Below are 24,403 nucleotides of genomic sequence, written 5' to 3'. Positions count from 1 at the left end.
GGATACTGCCCACAGGCAAGGCAGCCAACCTGAATCTGGACAGCAAAAGGATGCAAGAGTCAAACTCAGGATGCTAGACCAGAAATATATTTTTTTATTCTTAGTATCATGTGAGCAGCAGCACGATTCCAAAATGAAAAATAATTCTGTTTCATATTTCTTTACACAGAGAGACAGACAGACAGATCCACCCACAGCAGCAGCAGCAGCAGCGACAACAGTGAGACCGCTCAGCGAGGCACTGAGACAGGCACACACCAGAGGGGTGGTGGGGCCTGGCTCTGAGGAAGGCTTTTCCCCCTTCTTCCTCCCTTGCCAGCCCATGCTCCTTCTAGGGGAGGGTTTAACCTGGGCTGACCCATCACATTGGTTTTCCCCTGTCACTTCTGTAGAGCTCGCAGTCATGTTTGGTGAGCTCTGGGGGAGTGGTGTGAAGGATCCCATGACACACCCAAAGGACATGAGCTTGTGTTTAGCTCTAAGCACCACATAATCCCACAAATTTGCTCCATGGTTAGGAAAAGGGAATTCATAACATCTTTTGGTAAAGGGTGTGACTGGGAAGATCCTCAAAGTCTTTTTCTCTGAGTGATCTCGAGGCCAAGCTGCATGGAGCTCTGAGTAACCTGGTCTAGTGGAAGGCTCCCTGCCCATGGCAGGGGCTTGGAACCCAAACCATTCTGTGATTCTATCACCTCGTTCAAGGCAACTCTACAAACCTAACCAGCCTTGTGCACAATACTTGAGGGATAACTTAAGACAAAATTGAAAGCATGGGAAAAATCCATGACAACTCAGGAAAAAGCCAAAAAGCAGGAATACTGAGGGGCTGCAGGAAATCCCAACAATATCAGAGATTACAGCAGGGGCTGTGGGCGCCTCTCTAGCCCACAGGAAGCTGATGGGTGATAGAGACCAAATGTTTCCTGATATGAGAGAGTGGATGAAAAGAGACTCAAGGATTCACTGCTTCTATAAACGGGACTGTTATGGAAAGCAGCAATAATCTATAGCAAGGCAACACCAGAACATCAGCTGCTTCAATGAGAAAATTGTGTTTTGAAAGGGTCTATCCAGTGACTTGAAATAAGCTTGTCTTTAGAAAAGGAATACCATCTAGTGGCCCAAAAAGGCAATAAGGATGTGCAATGGCAATTAGAGAATCAGGTGAATTTAGAAAAAGAGAAGGAAAAACTACAGAAGTAAGGAGGGTGATTAACATATATAGTGCAGTGGTTCGCCCTGGAGCAAGGGAGAGCTCAAAAGGGACCTGATCATAGTAAATGCAAAACTAAAATTAGACACTTGCAAAAGCAGATTTAGATGCAAAAATTAAAAATAACTGCTGGAGTCCCAGGAAGTGGTGTAGAGAACTGAATTGGGAGCCATCACAGGAAGATTATTTCAAGGATGATATGGGCAAATGGGAAAAGAAAGAGAAGTTGAGAATAGCAGCCTATCCCACAAAGACTCCAAATGCTGTCCCAGGGTACATGGGTATGGCAGATCAAACTGCTGTTGCTGTTAAAATGAAGAAAAAATAAAAATTACCCCAAGGAAGGTAGCTGCAGATATGAAGCCGCTGAAAGGAAGCACGACAGTGGAGAAACTGTTTATATTTAGAAATAAATGGGGATTATGTGGTAAATTGGTTAGACTGTGTGCACCACCAGCTTTTATCCATTGTACATCGGGCACCACCTTGATAAACCTTTACTCTTGCCACCATGGGCATTTAATCAAATTGCCCAGCGGGATGGTAAGGCAAGGATCCAACTGGCACAATCACTACCAGTCCATAAGCTCGAGGAAGATGGAGAGCCTTTAGTAAACTGATAGGGAACCTGCTTGAATGTCATGGACATGAGCAGCAGGACAGGATACCATGCACCAACCAACCATGCCCAGCAGAGCACAGGTACCTCCACGGTCCCTGGCAGCCCGAGGCTGAGTCAGGCTCCTGGGACAGCAGGTGAATTAGGAGAGGTAGTGGCACAAATGCACCCCCACGATTCACACTAAGACTCCATATGGCAAAATGCAGGGGAAGAGGCAATTGACAGAGTTGCTTTCACATTAAGAGACAAACAATATACCTTTACTTGCATCCCACAGGGCTGAGCACCTGCCCTGCTGCACATGCTTGTGTGAGCAAAGGGTTTGAATGATTGTGGGGGACAAAGAAAAGAGACCGCCTTATGTGATGATGTCTGGGGAACTGCAGCTACAGAAGAAGTGCAAGAGAGATACAGCTGAGTTTTAAAATTAATAGACCACGCAGTATTTACTGTCAACTTGAATATAGCACAATTAAAACAACCTCAAATTAAATGCCTGGACTCTGAAACTGGTGAAACAAGAAGATGGATAAATGCTAGAAAGGTAAATCTTTCTGTGAAATAAATACTCACTAATCAATCCCAACTCTGAAGAGTGCTGAGAGAATTTAATTTCTTATGGCAGCATATCTATAGCTGTGCCAGTATCTTATAGCAGTGCATCCATCTTTGCTAATAGCAGCAGAGTGTAATGGAAATGACAGGAAAAGTATCGGGGAGGGAGCTGGAGTAAAGACCAAGACAGTGCTTTATCTGACATGAAAGAAGCTGCTTGAAAAGCTTCTGCACTCAAATTCCCAGTTAAAGGAAAGTTATTCATAACAAGAATTTCAACACGAGCTGATACTGTGGGAGCAGTGCTGTTACAGAGAAATAGTGGAGAAAAATGGATACCAGTGGTTGGATCAAAATTTCCTTGGCCGTGAGAAAACCTGGTTAGAGGCAGGAGTGATGGAGTTTGAGGCTTTTCCCCTTGACAGTGCAGTCTGCTCCTACTCTGCTCTTACACACAAAGGGAAGAAATGGATATTAATGTGGATATCCTTTGAATGGAAACCAGGAATGAACCAAAGGTATTGCACACTCATTTGATCAAAGAGGAAAAATAACCCAAGACACTCCTATCAGTCCAATGAGGGAAAATTAGTGGGTAAATTAGAGAAAGGATCATGCCAAGAGACTTATAGGCTGTGAGTAGACAACAAAGCCTTCTACCAACATCTCTCTACAGACAGCTACTCTCTGGTAGTAGAACAAAATGCTGGTTGAATAGTGGGGAGAAAAGCAATGGCAAGCACATGGTGGGACACCTATGAATAAAACAGGAGTTCTATTTCTTTTAAACAGGAGCTTAGATAGAGAGTGGGAATTAAATATCTGTAAAGGATGTTAAAGAAATGTGAAGACTACAAACAATACTGAGAAGTAATTTAGTGAGCAAGTAGATAAATTAACTCAGACTTTGTTTACTGCAGCCCCAACCAGGTGTCAGCTAAACAAAGATGGGATGAATAGCGTGGCCAGTTGAATAAGAGCATCCTACATTTCATTATATAGCTCATTATGACAGTCTAAGGTAATTATCATAATGAGCTACATAAAAAAGTGTAGGGTGCTCTGAAAAGAGTGCAAAGAGTTTATACTTGGCCTCAAATGAAGTAAGAAAATAGGACATAAATAAAAATTGCATAAGGTGTGCAAAAGTGGAGTAGTAAAAGAAAGCTGCCAACTCTACTGCACTGGCTAAACTAAAGACTGTGACAAATGCTGCCAAGGGATCACTCCAGTAAACTGTCACAAACCAGTATCTGTTTGCCACAATAAATACCTTTCCTGGGCAGGCTGAGGTTCTTCCACCTAAAAGGAATACAACTGCTGGAACTGTCATAATGCTGTTACAGAACATGGTTCAGAGGTGTGGAACAGCACCTGAGACAGGATAAGATGAAGAGAGGGGAGGGTTGGGAACGGGGAGATTTTAAGTGAAGAATTCAAGTCTAAATAATTAGCCTGGGGATCAAGCAAGGACTGTATATACCCTATAACCTGCAATCACACAGAATGGTAGAAAGAAATTAGTGAGAATGTTAAAAAGAATCTAAAGACAATTGTAGGACAATATCCAAAATTATGGGTTAAAAAGTTCACCTCACTATCAGTAGCTTTAAAAGCAGTGATAGATCAGGACTGGTTTACAACTCTACTATATTTTGTTTGGATAGCCTGTCTCTTAGTGGCCCTATGTCTAAGAGTCTAAAATATAATGGCAAGATAAAGAAGAAAGCAATGCTCTGGTAGAAGAGGCAACATGAGAAAAATGTTTAAAATGAGAGAGCAAGGATCCAGTTACTATATGGCTTATGAAATAAAGAGCCAAGTAATGTATTTGAAAACAGATAAAAAGGAACAAGGCTTAGAAACAAAGTGAAAGGGGACCTATTAATTTACTAATAAGATAAATCCTCTAAGATATTAAATAGGTGAGGATAATAGTAAATACAAATGGGTTCATGTATTCAGATGTCTCCATAAGGGGCCAAAATATTCTGGAATTTTTCACGAATTTCTGAAGAACAGAAACACTGAAAATGGCCCAGAGAGGAATATCTGGGGCCTGTGCATCCCTAGCCCCTGCACTCAGAGCCTGCCTTAGCTCAGACTCGTGTCTCAAAAGCAAGGAAATGCAATTCTCCTGGTGCTCACCTTCCCCTGGCTGCAGCACATTTATTTGTATGCTTGCATACTAGTGGTGCAGGAAGTCTTGCCTATTTGCTATTTTTTTCAGGACAGATTTTACAGATTTTGCAGCAGATTTTACTACAGCTCCTCAAAAAAGCAGCAGCTGCCAGAGTCAGGGAGCAGCAATGCAAACTCCAAGGCAAGGCAGAGGAGTTGAGGTTTCCCACAGTTGCAAGGATTTCTAAATTGCCTTTTCACTTCATATTAATGAGTTTGATCTTTTTACAAATTGCATTAATTTTAGATATTTAAGAAGGTAGATGATGACTGTGAAGTGCTTTAGAGACCTAGAGATGATCCCCTTCAGACCTTTATGGTCCTGGAGGCCAGACCAGAGAGCAAATGCCTCTGCAGAGAGATTCCCTGCCCAGCCCTGATCAGGAGCCTGGCATTGCTGCAGGGTTTGAAGCACCCTTGCTGCTTTCATGGGCAGCAAGTCAGGAGCTGGACATTACCAAGGGAGAGGAGAAATAACAACCTGAAGACCAGCAAAGTGGCACTGCTCTTGTTAACAAGAGCATAACCCATGCATTAACTATACAGACAAAATTGTTATAGCTTGCCTGCTTGTTTTCTCTTTTTTGTTTGTTTGTTTGGTTTTGGTTTTGGTTTTGTCTGTTTTACTGAAGTCACCAGTAAGATTTTCACGTCTAGATACTAAACTATGGCCTAGCCTGCGTTAGTCTTGCATAGCTTGCTCCAGCTACTTAATCTAATAGTAATATCTAAAGAACCCAAATGAAAAATTGTTACAGCACTTAAGGGAGCCTTGAGAGTTACAGCTCATGATCTGGATCCACCCAGATTGGGAAATCATAGCTGCAGCTTTGGAGAAAGGGCTCTTAAATGACAATAACTGAATTAACTCAGTAGTTTTATCGATTTACAGGAAAATCCAAAGAAAAGGAACAGATTGAGGAAAAGCAGCTAGTCCTGGTATCAGACTGCTGATTTCAGTAATGGCCTTTTAAGCAATTTAGGAGGAATTTAGGAGGAATTTAGGAGGAAGGGTCAAAAAAGAAAAGAAACAGAAAGGACACATTGAAGCAGGCAGGAGACTAAGTACCATCAGTAGCTAAGGAGTTAAAATCTGAGAGAACTGGGGTTAAAGCACATATATGTGGAGGTCTGAAATGGGATAAAGAGTAATGGATTGTAAATTATTATGGCTGAGCCACAGTAGAAGTAACACTGGAGAACAATGTTAGCCGTGTTAATAGCCATAACTTCACTGCCAAGTCTTGCAGTTCTTTAAAGAGGAAATTATAAAAATCATATATCGTGGATAAGGACAGCAAAAGTCGACACAGAAATGTTATAAATGATCATGCAAACAACTCTGTGTAATTCTCCCCTTCACTGTCCCCCACAGCTGTTTAGCAGCCTCCACACATCCCAAGCCCAGCTCTGATACTGCACAGCTGCATAACCTTGGGCCAAACTTCTGAGCAAACCGCTAAGTTATGAGACAGCCTGCAAGAAGATAAGAAGGGCAAAAGCAGGGGGAGGAAAACCAAGAGCTTTGGGTCAGATCAAGCCATTAATATCTACACTGAAAACTGCATGAAACTGGGTTTGAGCATCCAAACCAGATGTTTACCTTCCTTGGAAATGGCCAGCAATAACATTAGTCACACACCTGAGCTACATCAGATGACAGTAATATTAGAATAACTAAGAACAAGACTCATGGAGTTGCTTTGGGGATTAAAAAAAAAGGCAAATTAAATTTTTCTCTCACAGTGCAATAAAAAAAATTATTGCTTCTCTCTTTTTTTTTTCTTTTTAAATACAGTAGATTTTCTCCTCTTCCTTGCACTCAGGATCATAGCCCAGGGCTCTTGTCTTCAACTTTTAAGCTTGGCCATGCTTTTTTGTATCTGCTAAGCCTCTTCCAGCAGTCAATAGAAAAGCTACCCAAAAAGCCAGCAGGCCTCGGGTGTGTCCCGCTGCCCTCCTCCGAGCTGGCCCTACATACAAAAGTGGAAAGCTGTTGGGGTCGCGTGGTGACAGGCAGCAGTGCCAGTGTTTGGAGAAGAACAGGTAGGAATTACCAGCTGGGAATTAGGTGAGGGCAGGGCGGGCACTTCGGGGGCTGGGAGGGGACGGAAATGGCTCAGTTCTTGTATTAACTGAGAACATTGAGCGCGTTAATCAGCGAGTGGAGCTCATCCCTTACGCTCTCCAGGGAGTGGCAGATCGTCTGGGGGCTGTCCAGGAGCTCGATGCTGTGGGTGTAGGGCTCGTATTTCACCGAGAAGGGCCGCTTGATGTGCGCCGCGTAGCTCCTGCAAGGGAAGGGGGCGGGAGATGGGTCCCGAGTCTCCCTCCTACTCATCACCATTTACCCAAGAAGATCACCACAGGTTAATGCCTCCTTTAGGCAGAATTTCCACCTTTCCAGCTCCACTGCAGCACTAGTTGAGATCCCTTCTGTTTGTCGAGGAACACCATGAGTTTGACTGTGGCTCTCTGTGGGCTGTACCAAACAGGAGGGTACATCAAACTGGTCATCTCCATGGCCACTGCCAGGCATCCTCTGCTGCCATTCCTTTTTCAGAAAGTCCAAGGAGATTTAGAAGCTAATTGCAGGGGAAACCCATGGTATTATCGTAGTATATTACTAAATCCTTTCTGACATGCATTTATTGACTAATCTCTGCTTGGGGAGGGGGAACTAGCTGTGTGGCATATTGAGGATAAACTTGGCAGGCAGTGGCTCAGACCTGAGCTAGAGGATGAGAATGGTGTCACCAGAGCCTTGTACTTCTGCAAAGCTGTACTGCTGTACCCAAAGCCAAATGCAGCCTGAATCTCAGTGGTGAGCCTGATATCTCTCAAGAGCAAGACCTTGTTGCTGCTTTTCTAATGGAGAAGTATGTGGTCAAGTGAAAGTAAATCAAGGGTAGGGTTTCCCCAGAGTTGCCCGCATTCACTTCCAGCACTAAGATTTGTATACTCGGCAAGGTAGGTTTTTTTTCATCTGGGGGTTGTGTGACTACGGAGCTGAAAATCTGTACTTAGGTGCTTATGGGTGCAGTCTCACGCTGGAAAGGCTCGGGAACACGAGGGGACGAGCAGCGCTAACAACAGGCATGCTCCTGTCCTCTGCTGAGGCTTCACCCTTTCGCTCCTGGATTGCTTAGCTTAGGCTACCCTCTTGTGGCTACCGCGGCTCTGCTCTGGCGCAGGGCTCGGGAAGCGCAGCCCTTCCCCAGATGGAGACAGATGTTCCTCCAGCTGGTCCTGCCTGGCTGGGCCGGAAATGGAGGGATCTGGAGGAAAACACAGCAGACAGGGAGCTGCCATGCCATTGCAGGAAAACAACGGGGAAAAAAATCATAAACAAAGGAGGTTTCTGCATACTCACATTGTCTCCCTCCTAAAAGATGTGGTTCCTCTCAGTTCTATCAGGCAAAGTGTTGCTCGCCTCTCTTGTTAATGTTCAGCAGCCACAGCGATGGCTCGTAGCACAGCTGCTAATGGATAGAAACCTGCCCTCCCAAATGGGTGTGCTCACTTGACACCTTGTGAAGCAACTAGATACAGCAGGGCTGCTTGGAAGGGCACTGGGGGAGTGTGTCCTTTCTGAGAAAAGAGGCTTTTCTCCAGGTGTAACACTGATAGTCAGACCCGTGGTGGCAGCTGCCAGTAATGCAAAAGAAACGATGCTTTAATTTTAGCATCTGTGTGGTCTCTGAGCTCTTTAAAGAGGATAATTTACAGTGCTTGTCACAGTCAGGACCTTCTAGCCTAATCTTGAGTGTGTATGTGGTGCATTTTCCCTTTTTAAATGCAATGAAATGACTCGTTAGGCAGCAGTTGGGTTTTTTTAAAGCAGCCGTGTGTGTGTGTGTGTGTGTGTGTGTGTGTGTGTGTGTGTGTGAGCACGGGCTCCCCCGTGCTTGCTTTTGAGCAGCTGGACTCCAGGTTGTATGAACAAGTGCAAGTGAGGGTAATAAAAGCAGAAGTTGAAATATAGCAGTCCTCACCACGTTATTTATATTAAATGCCCCTCTTGCAGGAACTGTAAAGTCATGTATGTCATGTTTGCCTCATCCTTTCTCTTTCCTAAGTGAAGATAAAAGTGTTATAGGCAAAGTTTTCCTCTGTCACTCAAAGCAGTCCAAGGACTGAGCTTTCCTCCTGTGGGCAATTCTGGGTATGACCAAGAAAATGCTCTTCTGAACAGATGTCTGTGGGTAGAGCTGACCCTTACCATTCTGTTTGCAGTCCCGTGGGATGGGGAAACCCAATTACCATGGTGGGATGGTATCTGGGGTCCAGTAACAACCTAGGAGGCAAAAGTCCGTCTTTTCCCCTGGATAGATCTATTAATGTCAACCATGTTCCCAGTAGGAACTGGAGAACTGCTTTACTTTAGAAGACCTGATCAGTCTTCAGAGCACTTCTGAGAACTCAGACTGAAAGCAGCCATAATGTCAAGCCCTATTTCAATAGATAACATCCTAATTTCCTATTGTTTGGGTCTCTCTCATTGCCCAGTCCTACCTCAATTTATTTTTGGCATCACTGAAGCTCTCAGACACAAAATAAACAGGTTGATAGTTCTGGTCCTGGTAGGGCTGAACAGCTGCAGCATCAGGGTCGAAGTCCCTCACCTCTGGTTCATCTGACAAGGAGTGCTGTGAACATGGCATAAAAAATCCAGTGTGAAAATAAGGGGATTGGAGAGCACATTTGGGGTATGCAAAGGTGGAGTACAGACTGAGGAAAGACATTATGCAGAAGCAGGAGGTGTTTTTCTCTACAGGGTCTAGGGCAGAGGCAAGTTATGGTAGGACTTACTATGAGCTCGCCGTAGGAAGAGAGGAGCCCAGCTCCGTAGGCTTTGACTATTCCATTCTGTCTGCAGAGCCCAAACTCCACTGTAAACCAGTAAAGCTGTAAAAAGAAAAATAAAAATTCCTGAGGGACACAGCTCCTCATATTAATCCCTCTGTCACTTCTGATCCTTTACATCATGGCCAGGGTCTGTGGTTGTTTGAAGGAATAGACACCTGCCTCTTTGTCCCCTCTCCACACTTTGCTTTTAGAGAAAAGTGCTAAACTAAGTTGCTGCTACACCAGGACAAAGTCTGTGTCCCTGGGCTTGTTCCATCTGCTGTGAGATGCTGCTGTTTGGTGTCCTTGGAGTAGGACAGGTCACCTTGCTGAGGGAGAGCCAAAGGAAGCAGATGTCATTTAATCCCATCCCAAAGAGTCCCAGCAGTGCTGCTGTTGGAAATACGATGCTTGGTAATACTACTGGTGCCCGAGAAAACTGGGTTAATGTGCAAGCAAGCTCTGCTGTTTAACTGATCTCTGCTCTGCACAGTCATCATGAAAAGAGCATGGGGCAGCTTGGGTGGGAGCTCTGAGCCTGCAAATTTTGGAATACCAAGCTGGACCAGTCTCCTTGATACCACAGAAGCACTGCTGGAGGTGTTCTGCCCCCCATCCAGCAAAGGGGAAAACTTACCGTTGCTAGTTTCTCAATTTCTTCATCAGTTGCTCCCAGAGATGCCAGTCCAATGTCCTAGGAAGAGAAGGGAAGGGACAAACATCAGGACTGAGGGCCTTAAACATTGACTGCTCTGATTTATTGGCTCAAGACCATACATATTGCTGCCCTGCAGTGCCAGGCATCTGCTGGGACATCACTTTGATCAGACTAAAACCACTTTGTTGCAGACCCAGTACTGGGGTCTTGGTCCATCACTAGAACTCTGGAACATCATGGTTAATAAGAGCAAGAAAGGTTTAGGTGGCAACCCCGGGGTTTGGATTCCCACCTCTCAGGGGAAGAAAGCAGATGACCACCTTACCTGAGAGAACTGGGCAAACGTCTTGTCGGCCAGCATCGGGACGTGCCCCAGCAGCTCATGACAGCAATCCCTGCCGACGGGAGAGGGGAAAGGAGAAAAACACAGTCAGCAGCAGACAGAGTGTGTCTGCTGGGGAAAAAAAGGCTGATTGCTGGCCAGCTGGGACTCTGTGGGCAGGAGGCCGCGGGGCCGGGCGGTACTCACGGCTCGGGGGAGTGCATGGGCGAGGACGCGTGGCGGATGTACTGCGTGCACTGGAAGACGCGGAAGGCCAGGCTGGCCAGGAAGTCCCGCGCTGACAGCAGGCCGGCCACCGGCCGGAGCTGGAAGCCAGTCCTCTCTGAAACAGCACACACCGACTGCCAGGCTGCAGGCTGCGCCACTGCCCCCAGCACTGGCAGCTAAAGGGTTGCACCAGCCTCATCTGGCTGCTCCTCCCAGGAACAACGCCTGCTCTGCAGGTGCCCAGTGGGATCATTAGCCACAGCCCGCTGTGTATGGCTGCAGGCCCCACCACTTGGGCTCTACCTCTGTCCTCTGTCAGCAATGCCCAAGGCTCCAGCTCTCCTCCTGAATCTCAGCTCACTCTCTACTCCTTTGGGTTCAGGCTTCCCATCTCCAGCTGCCCCCACTGGCAGACTCCAAACCTGGGTTCCCCAGGCTCGTGCTCACCTTTTAGGAAGCGGGAAACCTCCTCCAGCTGAGGGATGTTGTTCTCATTGTAGCCACAGAATTTCTCCAGTAGACTGAAAGCCTCAAGGTACTCCTTGCAGGCGTGGGTGGGGTACAAGCTCTTCAGGGTGCTGTACACCTCCTTCCTTCAGGAGGAGAGGTGGCAGACATTCAGTGGTTAATGTGTCCAGTCCTCTCCTGCACTCTGGCTATGCACTATCAGGGACTCAAGTCTTTAGGCTCCGTGTCCTTTTGCCTTTCTCCACCTAAGTCTATGTGTCTGCACATCAATAGAGGTATGTAAACATACAGACACACGTTCAAATAAAGCTGCAAAGCCCCAGTTGTGTCTGCACAGACCTATTTCTGACCTGGAGGTCAGAAGACTGTATAAAAGGTATTAGCTGGAATTAAAATATTCCCAGTAGGTTAACTCCTGAAGCTGCACTGTGAAGACAGTCAATAGAACCAGGGGATGACCTTGCTGAGAAGCCTGTGTACTCAGCTCATGAGTTGAGCTTGTTTTCAGAAACACTCCTGCAGCAACACTCCTGGAAAAAAATCACGTTCAAAGGGAGTGTTTTCCTAAGTGAGGCCTGTGAGGAACCACACAGATATTCACCATGGGCCTCACACTTCTTCCTGCAGCTGTGATAACTGCTTTTTGTTTGGAGGCTGCTACTGAGTCAGGACCCTTAGAGAAGCTGACCTCCAAATTATCTACCTTGCTCTGTGAGAAGGCTCCTTTGGAGGAAACTCCTGGAGGCTGCATCATGAAAGTGTTTTTTATAGCAAGCCATTAAGTAGGATTCTTGCACTCCTGACACATTTTTCAAGAGGTCGTGCCCTGAATGTTTGGGGTTTGATTCCCAGCTTCTAGTGGTGAAGCACTAATAGTGAAATCAGCCCTAATAATGAAATCAACACTCACCAGGTAGCTGTCTCCTCCGCCGTGTACTCCACATGAGGGATTGGGTCCCCACTGCAAGGCAAAGGCACCATTACTGAGCAGAGCCCCAGCCAGGCTCCTCTTCCCTATGAGAAGGAAGCACTTTGGAGGAGCTCTGCATGATGTTCATAAATCTTCCTTAAAAACCAAACAAGGGGTGACAGGAAAGACAAAGCTTTAGTACTGGGTCATTTGTACAGGTGCAACAAATACACAGATGCAAAGAAAAAGCATGGGTCTAGTCAGAGATTATGAATGAACAAGGGATGAGCAAGAGTTTAGCAGGTGTAATATTTACCGGGAGGAAAAAACGGGTTTCTCTGGAAAAAATTGAAAGACTTAATATGTGATAATAAATTCATTTCATATGTCTGAATTTCAGGCAGTTGATGGCTCCAAGAATGAACTGGTGGCTGACAAATAAAAGTAGCTAATAAGGAAAACTAAACGCATTTGACCAAAATGCATTTTTGACCTTAAATATATTTTTTTGCAGAAAAATATATTGTCAATAAGGTTAAGGATGGCAGGAAAGGAAAATTTCAACATTGATATAAATGGGCATTGATGGAATTACAATTTTTCTTTTTCTCAACATAGTTAGCAATTGTATTTCCTAAATCTTTCTTTTCTATGTCTGGGCAAATGAGATGTTGATATATTGTAAAGCACAATTTCTGAAGGGATGCCTGAAGGGATGCTACACAGTGGCTCGTAATTGTTAACCTGCAGGTGAGATGTTAGAGAAGACCTCTTAAATTGGTGCCTCATCTTAGGACGGTATTTAACCCTGTGTCACCTGGGAGCCTTCCTCTGGCACTGTGACTTTCTGTATGTTTAGTATTTGTACAGGATAAAACCATCAATATCCATATTCTGGGCTTCAAATTGGCAAAGTGCATGAGAACAGCAGAAACCCTAGCTGGGATCACACCAGTTGCAGGGGTAGCTCAAACAGGTGACCCATATAATTTCTGTAGTCTGCTTTCAGCTCTTAAAGTCCTGCACAGAGGGAGAATGCTATGGTGAAAGGCAGTATCACTGAATAGGATCTAGGGAATATTTTACAAACTGAACTGAATATCAGACTCTGTTTGATGTTGTAGTGAGCACACTGAGTGCTATCACTGCATGTATAAAAATAGAAGTATTAAGTAAGAGTACAAGACATAGTCTTAAATCTATATAAGACAATGATGAGAACATTACTGGATTCTATTTAATTTAGCAGAGTTAGGAGGTGAATCATTTAGCCTATAAATACCCTCATAACAAAAGAAGAAAAAATCTGATAGCAGTATTTTATCTAGTAGATGAATGGCATGTGTGATCCATTGGTTTGGTAAAGCTATTGAAGTCCAGCTTAGAAATAAAACCCACATTTTTTCACAACCAGAATAATGAATCTTTGCAACAAATTTTGTGGGCTCCATTTCTTTTTCAGTACTTGAAACACTGAAGTCAAAACTAAATGCTGTTCTAAAGAGATGCTACATTTCCAAATGAAGTTTGAGGTCTGATGGATATATATATATATATATATATATATATATATATATATATATATATATATATAGCTTTTGTTATGCAGGAGGTTTATTCTTACTATACCTTTACCAATGTATGAATTAATGACAACAGATATTTTTTAATTAAAGAGAGACTGGAATGCAAAGAGAGAAGAGAGACACAAAAGGAGCTGGAAAGGCTGAATAGGGAGACAAAACATAAAGAAAGTGTCATACAGGTGACATACAATGACTTCCCAATAGGACCACTGACATGTCATTATCCCCACATGAATGTTAGGAAGGAGACTTACTGCTTATAGTGAAAAGCAATCTCTGCTATTGATTTCCTTCTCTGGCGATATACTTGGTCAGAGTAGCCCTGTGGTGACAGACAGGGACAGAGACAGGACTTTTAATCAGTTGCTAAAGTTTCTCACCCAGGAAAATTCATCCCTGGCTGGAGAGACGTCTCTCAAGGTGGCAGTGGCACTCCAGCCCCCTGATCAGCTGCACTAAGGGGTGTTCTCAGCTCCTGCTCCTGTGGCACAGCTCAGGAGCTCAGCGTGACGGGCTGCGCACACAGGCGGACTCACCGGGTGATCCAGATCCAAGTCGGGGTCAAACTTGGTGACCAGATGGTGGCACTTGTCCAATTCGCAGATTTTTCTGGGAAACCAGTGAACTATGGGGAGAGAGAAAGTGACAGCCTGTCTGTGGAAGTGAAGATCCCCTAAAGAGAAGGGGCTCTGAAGCTGGATAAGATACACCTCATCTGGCGTACCAAATGCACACATACAACATGGCACAGCTACTTCTAGGCAGTAGTTTCACAATTCCAGCACTCTTTTCCTAGAGTCATGTCTAATGCCATGATCTGCATTTCATTACTTCCTTGTACATCTCTCAGCAGAGTATTTTGTGGCAAAATTAAAGAAGATGATGAAAATTGGATTTTACTAAATGATTCATGTTAAAAACACCCAGAGATCCTGCTGGTCATAGATCTCTAGGGATAGTCTCCCACAATATTATTCTATATTAATCATCCTATCTTTAAAACAGGATGGCACAGGAAGTGTCTCGTAGATTAGTGCTGGTATCTATACAGAGGACCTAACACGTAGGTAGGAAACTACTTTATAGTATTTATAATACAAAATACAATACTACTGTATTTATAATACAAAATGCTGGAGTAGGGATGGAGAACTCATGAGGATAGGTGTGAGCAAAGTATGAATTTCAACCTCCTATTTCTATTTTTTTTTTCAATTTTTTACCAGAAGAAAGGGCTATGAACAATGGAGTCTGTTGAGAAAAGGACAAGGAGGGAAATTACTTTCAGAATTCAGGTACTCCAGAGGCAGTCCCTTCTAGTTTGCTCAAATTCAGCACACAATAGCCCTTTCCCTTTACTGGGAATAACAAAGCCTCCACCCTGTTTCTACAGGGAGAGCTTAGCCTCTCCACACAACTGAAAATGTTTTTAAGTTCCTTACATTTGTCTTCCTTAGTGGTCCTCACATCTTCTGCTACCCTCTTGATGGAGCTAATGAAAGTATTGAGGTCAGAGCTGTGGACCTCGCAGCGCACAAAATATTCCAGCTCAGAAATCCCTTCACGAGGTTTTCGGCTAAGCCTGGTCTCCAGGTGCTGAATTTTAGCTTCAAATGTCTTTTGAGACATGGAAAGGAAGGGGGAAAAAAAAAACATTAAGCAACATTTGAAATACCTTCTGTTACTACCCAAAGATGCCCATATGGACACAGAATTATAGAATGGTTTGGGTTGGAAGGGACCTTTAAACATCATTCCATTCCAGCCTCCCTGCTATGGACAGGGACAACTTTCACAGACCAGCTCAGAGCTCCAACCAACCAGACTTTTAACACTCACAGGCATCCACAACTCTGGGAAACCTATTTCAGTGCCTCATCTACCTCACAGTAAACATTTTTTTTCCTACTATCCGACCTAAACCTACTCTCTTTTAGTTTGAATCCATCCCCCCTGTCCTGACCCTATGTGCTTTTGTAATAAGTCCCTCTCCATCTTTCCCCTAGACCCCCTTCAGTTATTAGAAGGCCACGATTAGGTCACCCAGAAGCCTTCTCTTTTCCAGCATGAACAACCCCAGTCTGGGATGGATTCCTTCTTGTTGTTTTCTTCATGCCCCCACCCAAACACACTTACCCATTAATTCCACATTTTCTCCTTCTGCACAGAGGCCGTTCAATAACTACCAACAGAAGACTTCCACCACGGCAAAGAGGACCAAGAGAAGCAGTTTGATGTGGCAGAGTGCCACGTTGCATTTTTCCACCCCAGGCACTCCCGAGGCGTTTGTTGGCGGGGCTGCCGGGCGGGAGGGCGGCGCTGGCCGTGGTGCTGAACGCGCTGCTCTGGCTTCGCTACCAGCCCTGATGTCATTTGGGCTTGCTCCAGGAACTGACCTCCCCCATGGAATAAGGGGACAAAATGATGTCTGTAGCCTCGCAAGGGGCCCTGCTGGATTTGGGGGTATTTTCTTTAGCTCAGTGAAAACTGGCAGTAAAACCCCTAGGCAATGACACAACCTTCCCAAAGTTCCTGCAGGACCTTTGGTAGACGAAGGGACATGATTTCTTTTGTTAATCAGGGGCAAACAGATGAGAAGGAACAGATGTGATGCCACAGGTAAATTAAATTTAGGATGGTGTTTTTTAATGTACCTACTAAGTTCACTATTACATTGTCCCCTCAACAATCGATACCTTTGCATTAATCTGACAGCTGTGATTGCATTACCTATGCTTCAGCTGCATGTAACACATACAGAAGAGTGAAACCAGCTTCCCTGCAGCCTGGTTCATGATGAGGTAAATGTCATTATGCCCGTCTGCTTTCATATCTTGTACCTGCATTGCCAGAGGGATCTGGGAAATGAATCTTCCTCTGTTGGGACTTGACATGCTTGTCTTTTTATTATATTTAAAGCTCTTTCTGTGACAAGTTCAAAGAGCTTTTTTGCTCCAGGAAGAAACAAACAATATTTGAACATAAGCTGCTGCAGCTTCTTGCTTGATGTTTTAAAAATTGTTTAAATTACAGAGTTTAAATGCAGTATAACATAAAATATATGAAGTACAAAAGCTTACACATCTGTTTCATACCCACTGAGCAGCCTGTTAAATGTTACACTGATGGATTTGTCATGCTTTATCTGGCATCTGTGTGTTCTGGGAAGCAGACCCCAGTCATTGCAATACATGGGTTTTGTCTGAAAACTTTGTCATGAAGATTCTTTCAGTCTTGAGACAAGGACTATGTATTGCCCAGAAAACAGCTTTTCTTTCAACAGTCCTCATAGAGGAATTGTAATTGCTAAAGATCTAAATGTTTTTTATAATATAACCAGAGGTAATACTAAATGGGCAATGAATAACTAGAATGCCCTACAGTTTCAGGGAAATACTTATCCCCCAAGCACACTTTTTGTACACTTCCAGTTTTTAAGTAGCAGGTTTACTCTATAGTGTACATGGCCCCAAATAAACTGCTGTGACTGGACATGCTCTGAGCAGAAGGTTGGACCAGAAACCTCCAGGGGCCCCTTACAAGCCGCATGACTGATTAATAGGAACAAATTGTCCTCTCCTCTCACTGCTAAATTCAATGAAATTAAACTACCATAGATAAAATGCATCTCAGAACCTCAGTTTGCAAAACACTTTTGAATCATTCTGGATGAAAACACACTACATGAATGCAAGCTGTCATGCTTGGATTTCTGTTTAAATAGGCAGCACTTATCTCAGTCTTTCCATTCATGGCACTGAGATCCTATATAATTCAACATTACATTGCTGGCTCGGGGGGAAAAGCTCAGTTACCAGTTTTCCTTGGTATTAAAGGCATAGACAGGTTGCATCTTTTGAAAGAAACTAACAGAACCTTTAACATGTGAATCAGAATAGAGAAGGTAATTTTGAAATCAATATGCCAGTTTTACATCCAGGGCAAAGTTGTTTCTGTAACTATTTGACTGAGGACCAGTGTGGTAATGGTCCAGAAGCAAGGTGAGTTTGGTCTGTAGACAGGCAGGGCACACAGCTTGCTTTGAATGTAGGATCAGAGCCCTGTGCCTGACGTTGAAGTGCTGAGCAGTGGGAAGGGTTGTCAGAGTACACTACAAACTGTAAGGGCGTGACTGGAGCGTGAAACTGAAAATAATTAAGGAAAATTAAGACCAGAGCTTAACAGCACTGCAAAACAGAGCCTTGCAGCCTCCTTCTTAGTGATGGCAAGTGAGGACACACTGGGCCATGAGCAAAGCATGACTTAAGAGATATCAGGCAATTAACTGATAATTTGAAGGAGGCAGACCTAGTCTGAGGCTTCTTTATTACACTCAAGTGATGCTTGTCACAGCCCAGTCATGAAACCTGAAGTGTGTTCCTTGAGTACCACACAATAGGTTAGGTACTTACCTCAAACACCTTAAGGACACGGGACAGTGGTGAAGTCTTGGCTCCCTTGAGCATGAAGAAGAGGTTCAGCATGGCTCTCCCATCCTTCTCCTCGAATACAATGGTCTCTGTGGACTCTGCAGCATCAGTGGCTGCAGCCGCAGCCTCTCTTTCCTTCCTGGCATCTTCAATGAGGCTCTGACGTCTCCCAATGAACCGTGGAGACTGAAGGCAGAACAGAAATAAATAACACTTCTCACAGAGGTGTAGGAGATCAGAGGCATTCCCACTACCTGGAGGAGATGTGACTGGTATGTGTCAGCAGAGGAAGCAGGGAAACTTGGACTGACTTGCCTGGCTTTGTAGAGAAAGATCTGCTCATGAGGACTGAGGTTTTGGAATTGAACTTTCGGAAATGCGGAGCTTTGGGGGGGAAAAAACCTATGTAAAATATCTTTTTAGCATAACTGGTGAGTGGGCTTCTCCTCTCACCACCCCCTCCCACCCCCCACCCAGCAACAGTTTTCAATATCCTCTGAAAAAAAACAAAACCCAGAAACAATCTTATGTGTTTTTCAGGTGTCTGATGAATTCAAGTGGAGAGACATCAGATAAACCTGAGGTCATCTGAGAAAATATACTTTGTGAGGGACTGGTGAAGCCCACAGCTGTGGCCTGGCCAGGAAACAGGAACTGTTTGCAGGTGTATTAGCAGGGCAGCTTAGCAAAACTGCTCCCAGGATTCAATATGACATTTACTTTTAACATTAAGTGGATGTTTATCCATTGAAGTGTAATTGAAACCACAACCATATACCCCAGAAAATAAATTCCTTCCACTTATCTGTAGATTTGTTTTGTCTCAACAAAATCCTGCAGATTTCTGTTACCTGGAATCGAACCCAAAATGCAACTCTGTGCCTGAGGTCATGTCAGGACACCTGATTATACTTATAGTAAACTACAAACTATTTCAATCACTGCTGTTTCTTTTGTTATACAAATAACTTATATACCAACTTGGTCTTTTTGGAACCTATTTTCTATTTAGAGGCAATGCATCTGGTTCCAGTTTTCTGTGTTCAAGACCCAAACCAGATGACAAACCTCCAGAGCTTGCTAAAAGAAACCTGGCACAGCACTGAAGAAGGACACAGACTGGGACTGGCTGCAGTTTTCCCTGTGATTACATTGAAAATATTTAGAACATGCTAACTAAGCCGTGCTTTCCCTACTTTGTGAAAATTAAGAGCGTTTTCCTTTTAACAGGACAGCCTGATTGACTATGAAGTTCATTTTCTCTCTGATTTTCAAAGCCCACTATCAGTAACTCATGTTTCTTGTGAGAATCCTCCTGGATGCTTTAGCAGTGTAAAGCTGACACTTTAAATGCAGCCTTAAAAACTCAGCACATCGAGGCACCAGTCCACACACCTCTATCTGGTCCTGTTTCAGTGAAGATACCCCTCCAAAACTGTATTTCCAGATCCACCCTTTATTCCTCAGGGCACAGAAAAACGCCTTCTAACAAATAAGTGCATGCTGCTGCTTGTCTGAATTGGTGGTATTCATGCCCAAAGAGAGCAGACATCTAACAGGTGACCTCAGTCATAACTTTAAAAATCTGGTGAGCATGTGCTTGGCTTTAAATGTGTGTTTTCCATCACTGCAGTGTTTTAAGCTAAGCTGGTGTTTACTTTAAAGTGCCTGCAATAAGCAGGGCAAAGTATGCCTGTGCCAGCCACAGAAAATGAGCTCCACAACCATCCCAAGCCAGGCACTGCTTTACCCAAGAGTGCTTTATACACACTGTGCCCCGAGGTGCAGCAGGATTTTACTTCTGGGCTGGGGAAAGGGAGAGGAGGGAAATTAGACCCTCATATTTAGGATGTAAACCAGGTTAAAATCCTGCTGGGTGGGGTTTAAAATGCGAGGGTTGGGTGACTGGAAAGCTGCACCAGGAGAAACAGACTCAACCAGTCCCACACGTGCTGGGGCTGGGTGGTCCCTGGCAGGGAGGAGTGGGGGCTTTGGTCCCTTCTAGGAGTCCTGGAAGTTTTGTAGCTGCACATAGAATAGTTTAAGTGGGTAGTTGGGAAAAAATATCAAAACAAAGCAAAAAAAGGCTGAACTTTTCTTGAGAGAAGAGGGTTGGGAGGGGTCTGCCTGCCTGCTGCCTCCTCTGCCAGCTGGAGGCTGCCTGGCTGCATGTTCCCCACCTCACTGTCCTCAATTCTGCCCCTCACATTTATGCTCATTGGGCTATTTTCTCCTTTTACTGGAAATTAGGAATGTAGCATATATAATAACAAAACTGATCTCATGATAAATGCTTTCCTTTCTTTCAAAGGCACCATTATATGATATTTCTGAATTGCCTTGCAGACTCCCTCCCTGAGTGCATATCTGGCTACAGTGAGAACTGTAATTTGACTTTGCAAAGCATTTATTTGCCTTACTCATTCACCTCTCCTGAAGGTTAGTTTGCACCTCTTATGAAGGGTTTGTTCATTTTTCCTTCCCCAAATTTGCTGCAAGTCAGAGTGCCCAGCCTGCATATTGTCATTAAAAGTACTCTGTTCTGAGCTGTTTTGTTGCTTTCTCCCCTCCAGCTCATTATTTGCAGCAATCAGGAACGATTGTAAAGACTGGGCACAATAATGTCCTACCCCTGTTTCCTGGGTGCTTTTTCCTGCTTTTTACTACACATTTTGGCTCCAGTGGCTGTCTCCTGCCTGGCTCTGTAACCAAACTCTGCCCCAGCTACAGTCCCAGGGTCTCTTGCAAAAACTATTAGCAGCAGAAAAACTTGATACATAACCAAAGATTTTTCCATGGAGTTTGATGTCTGGCTGGCCCAGCTGACATGTAAAATACCTGCTGGTGTAGAGGAGTTCTGGGATTGCAAAGGTCTGGATTTTCCCCCCAGTTTGCAGCTCCCCTGGCAAGGGAACACCTCAGAGCTGTCGGAGGTGATGTGATGGTGGGTGATGGCTGTGGGTCAGATCACCCACAGTCACGGTGACAACATGAGGGCCAGGGACATGCCATGTCATATACAAATGCACAGTCAAGCCTCTTGCCTGATAGAAGGCAGGGTTGTGGAGATCTCCTGTGCTAGGCAAGAGCAAAGAGAAAAGCTTTTCATACCTCCAACTCTCAGAGCGATCCTCACGGGGCAAAGTTTTAATTTCATTTGTTTTCCCTTTTCTGAAAATTTTCATTCAAAAACAATCACAGGCTAAGGTTTTATGTACCCTCCAGGCTGGATGAGCCACTCACCCCATGCAGCTTGCCTCACTCTTGTCAGCCCACTTGTTGAACATGAACTACCCTGGCCTCTATGTTCAGTGGCCCATTTTTTAATAAAACGCAGAGTAGCACCCCTGAGGGTGTGATAACCAAACACTCTTCACTTCTCCAGACACTGAGCATCTCAAATACTGATTTTACAAGTTGCCTGGAAAATATCAGGTTTTCAAGGGCCACTCGAGTGTTCATTATTTTGCAGAATGAAAAGGACTGAGCGAGAGGGAAGCCTTCCCTAATTTCCATTTCTTAGAGGAAGCAAGCTTACCTTCCTGTTTCCTAGACATTTCCTTTCTTTTCCAGCAAACTCCACTGCCCAAAACACCTTTCTGCCAATGTAGTGGTTGCTTTTAGTGAGGCAGAGCATTGCACAGGGTTAAGAGGAGAGTGGGTGAAAAAGGCTACAGGTATAAGGGAGAGAAACGGGGAGCTCTAAAAGTGATCTGCTGGAGTCACACTGCAGACATCTGCCAAACATATCTGCCACCTAACCCATCTTTATTTCTAAGGTCCCCTCCTGGTGCATCCATTGCCACTGCTCTGGCCCCTGCATTGTCACCTGCTGCCTATCCACATCTTTGCCCCACAGGAACGTCTTCAAGCTCATTTGGGAGTCTTCAAGCTCATCCTGCCCTGCAAGTCTTTGAAGTTAAGAGCTGAAATGTCCCTGTCCCTACAGCAAGTCTGATGGGTTGGCTAGGCTTGGCTTTCTAAAGACACTTGACACTCCTTTCCCTTCCCTTAAACATTCAGATCTGGTGTGTGCAGGAGGTTTCCCTGGGGTAAACACAGGGCTGAGGACACATCAAGGAGGACTGGGAACAGAAATGGGGGAAGGATGTTCTGGGAGATAAACTGGATACAGCAGCCGTGAACAAACAAGTTAAACTGTCTGTGCCTTGTGTGCTGTCTGAAATGACAGCCCCACTTTTTTTATTATGCTAGAACAGGTGAAATCTCTGCAGTTTAATTAATGCCTTGAAACCTGGAAATCATTAAGATCTTCATATTGCCTTTCACAGGGGGATTCCTTGCTATTCTTGCTGTAGGTCTGTGGGTTATTCACCTTACTTTTGGTTGAGATGGTTTCATTATTTCAAGTTTTCACCCCCTTAAATGTCTTCATTTCACATGTATCAGTATGTAGAGAGAAGTGTTGGAGAAATTTCCCTTTGCCAGCCTGGATCCCGGAGGTGCCCATGTCGGGGAAGTCCCACAAACAAAGTGTTGGTCCATCTATCTTTGCCTGCCTCTGCCTATAGCTATGGAAGAGGCTGTGGTTTTTGGAGGGGGAGGGAAAGAAGTGGGGTAGGGTTGTCTTACCATGATGGCCTCGGCTTGCTTGGAGTCCAGCTCCGACACCGCCCTGCGGAAGCCTTTGGCTGCAGAGGTGGAGATGTTCGGGGTTGGCATCTTTGCTCTTCCACGAGCTCTGCTGTCTGCTTTCCAGCTCCTTGCCAGCTTTTTATAGGGCAGGGCTGACGTCAAAGACTCTTTCAAATCTTCTCTTCCCCTGCCACCTCCCCATCACCACCTCCCTCCTTTCTCCCCCTCGGGCTGAGAGGAGGAGGGGATGTGAAGGAGAGAAACGTGTCTGTCCCATTAAATCTAATCGCTACAAAGATTGCAGACACCCTGCCTTCACAGACCAGACAATCCCCCACCTGTTTGCCTGCATTCAAAAGATTTCTTCTCTAATTTACCCCTTCTCTCCTTTCCCCCCTCCCCGCCACTTCTTGATGGAGTTCATTCTCATTGCATGTTTCAGTCCGGCACATTTGCTTCCCCAGCCTGGGAGTTGCATGAAAGGATTTTGATCTGTGAAAGGATGAAATGAAAGGAAGGGAGAGATTTAGCCCTCTCCAGCCTTTTTCCCCCCATTGTTTGCCTTGTCATGGAGGCAGTAAAGTAATAGGAAAATAACACTGATTCCCGCAAGGCAGCTGCAGGACTGGATGCCGTTTTCATGTGTGCACCTCCCGGCGCCCGGCTACTGACAACGCTGTGCCTTCCAGGGCTCCCCCATCACCTCAGAGCTTGATTTGGCCATGTCACTCTGACAGCAGGAGGGCAGAATCTGACTCCTCAGAAATGAAAAGAGGCTTTAGAGGAAACAACCTGGAAAAAGAAAAACCCTGGCACTCCTGACTTCCTAAGTGCTTTGATCATTTTGCAGAAATTCCTAAGGGACCAAATGCTTGAGTACAGCTGGGGCTGACAGTGTGTGACAGGTCAGACCTATGCCAGGGTTGCTGCTTTGTTGTAAAACTGGCATTTTTCTCTGCTTAGATTTGCAGCTGTCCCACCCAAACAAGTGCTGCAGGAATGCATGACCGTGCTTTGTGTGAGCCACCACCATCCTGGTGACAGGCCACTGACTGGCACAAATCCCTGTGGTGGGGAAGCTGCTGGCCTTTCACCAGCTGACTGCCCAAGAGCTCACCTGCAACCTTGCTGACCACAGCATTGACATCTGGTAGGGTTATTGGCTCATCCTGCACTCAGCAGCACAGCTGAGTTCGTCCCAGCCTGCTGATAACTTCTTCAGTGCCAAAAGCTCTCGAAGACCAACAGTCCATTGACATCTTTAGGATGGAAAGCTGTTGATGTTTACCAAACACCAGGGAGCAGGCAGCATGACCAACACTCCCGACCCCACCAAGGCAGCTTGGGAAGCTCACTGGTGGAAGTTGAAGCTGAAGTAAAGCAGTTGGCAGCAGCTAAAGATTGGTGCAGTAGTGAGAAAATATTGATTTAAAGTCATGTGGAGTATCTTCTCCTATTGCAGATGCTGAGGACACTTGGGTGTTCAGTGCAGTAAAAACCAGAGGAAGGAGTTAAGCAGCCATTGTGGCTCATCTATCCCCAGGCTCTGTGTCCTCACGTGTGGTATCACCTCACACACCGAGAACAGCTCTCACTTTTGCTTTAATTTTATCCCTAATCCCCTCTGAGTCTCCTGAACTGTCTATTTGCTCTCTGCTAAACCCTGGATGCTCAAAACACAAGAAAAAACCCCACCAAAACCAGTGGAGGGTAATGCTGCAGGTGTTGCAAGGTTTTCTCAGGAAATATTTTGGGAGCAGGTTCCAAGGCGCTCCACTGCCCA

At 44.9% G+C, this 24,403-nt stretch overlaps 1 protein-coding gene across 1 annotated transcript; it reads right to left on the bottom strand.

The window, feature by feature from the left end:
- Positions 1-71: 71 nt before the first annotated feature.
- TH (tyrosine hydroxylase) lies at positions 72-23,671 on the bottom strand. The gene is made up of 13 exons (XM_021526742.3): positions 22,618-23,671; positions 18,007-18,210; positions 15,037-15,211; positions 14,131-14,219; positions 13,849-13,916; positions 12,009-12,059; positions 11,078-11,223; positions 10,610-10,745; positions 10,406-10,475; positions 10,060-10,116; positions 9,387-9,482; positions 9,090-9,223; positions 72-6,865 (listed from the first exon to the last, which is right to left on the bottom strand). Exons 1-13 carry the CDS (start codon positions 22,705-22,707, stop codon positions 6,706-6,708), a joined length of 1,476 nt encoding a protein of 491 aa, XP_021382417.1. The 5' UTR covers positions 22,708-23,671; the 3' UTR covers positions 72-6,705.
- Between the last annotated feature and the right edge of the window lie 732 nt (positions 23,672-24,403).

Source organism: Lonchura striata, chromosome 5, assembly GCF_050655825.1.
Source record: "Lonchura striata isolate lonStrDom1 chromosome 5, ASM5065582v1, whole genome shotgun sequence".
Taxonomy (NCBI): domain Eukaryota; kingdom Metazoa; phylum Chordata; class Aves; order Passeriformes; family Estrildidae; genus Lonchura; species Lonchura striata.
The sequence above is the reverse complement of the archived record's forward strand: the minus strand, read 5'-3'. Positions and strand labels throughout refer to the sequence as shown.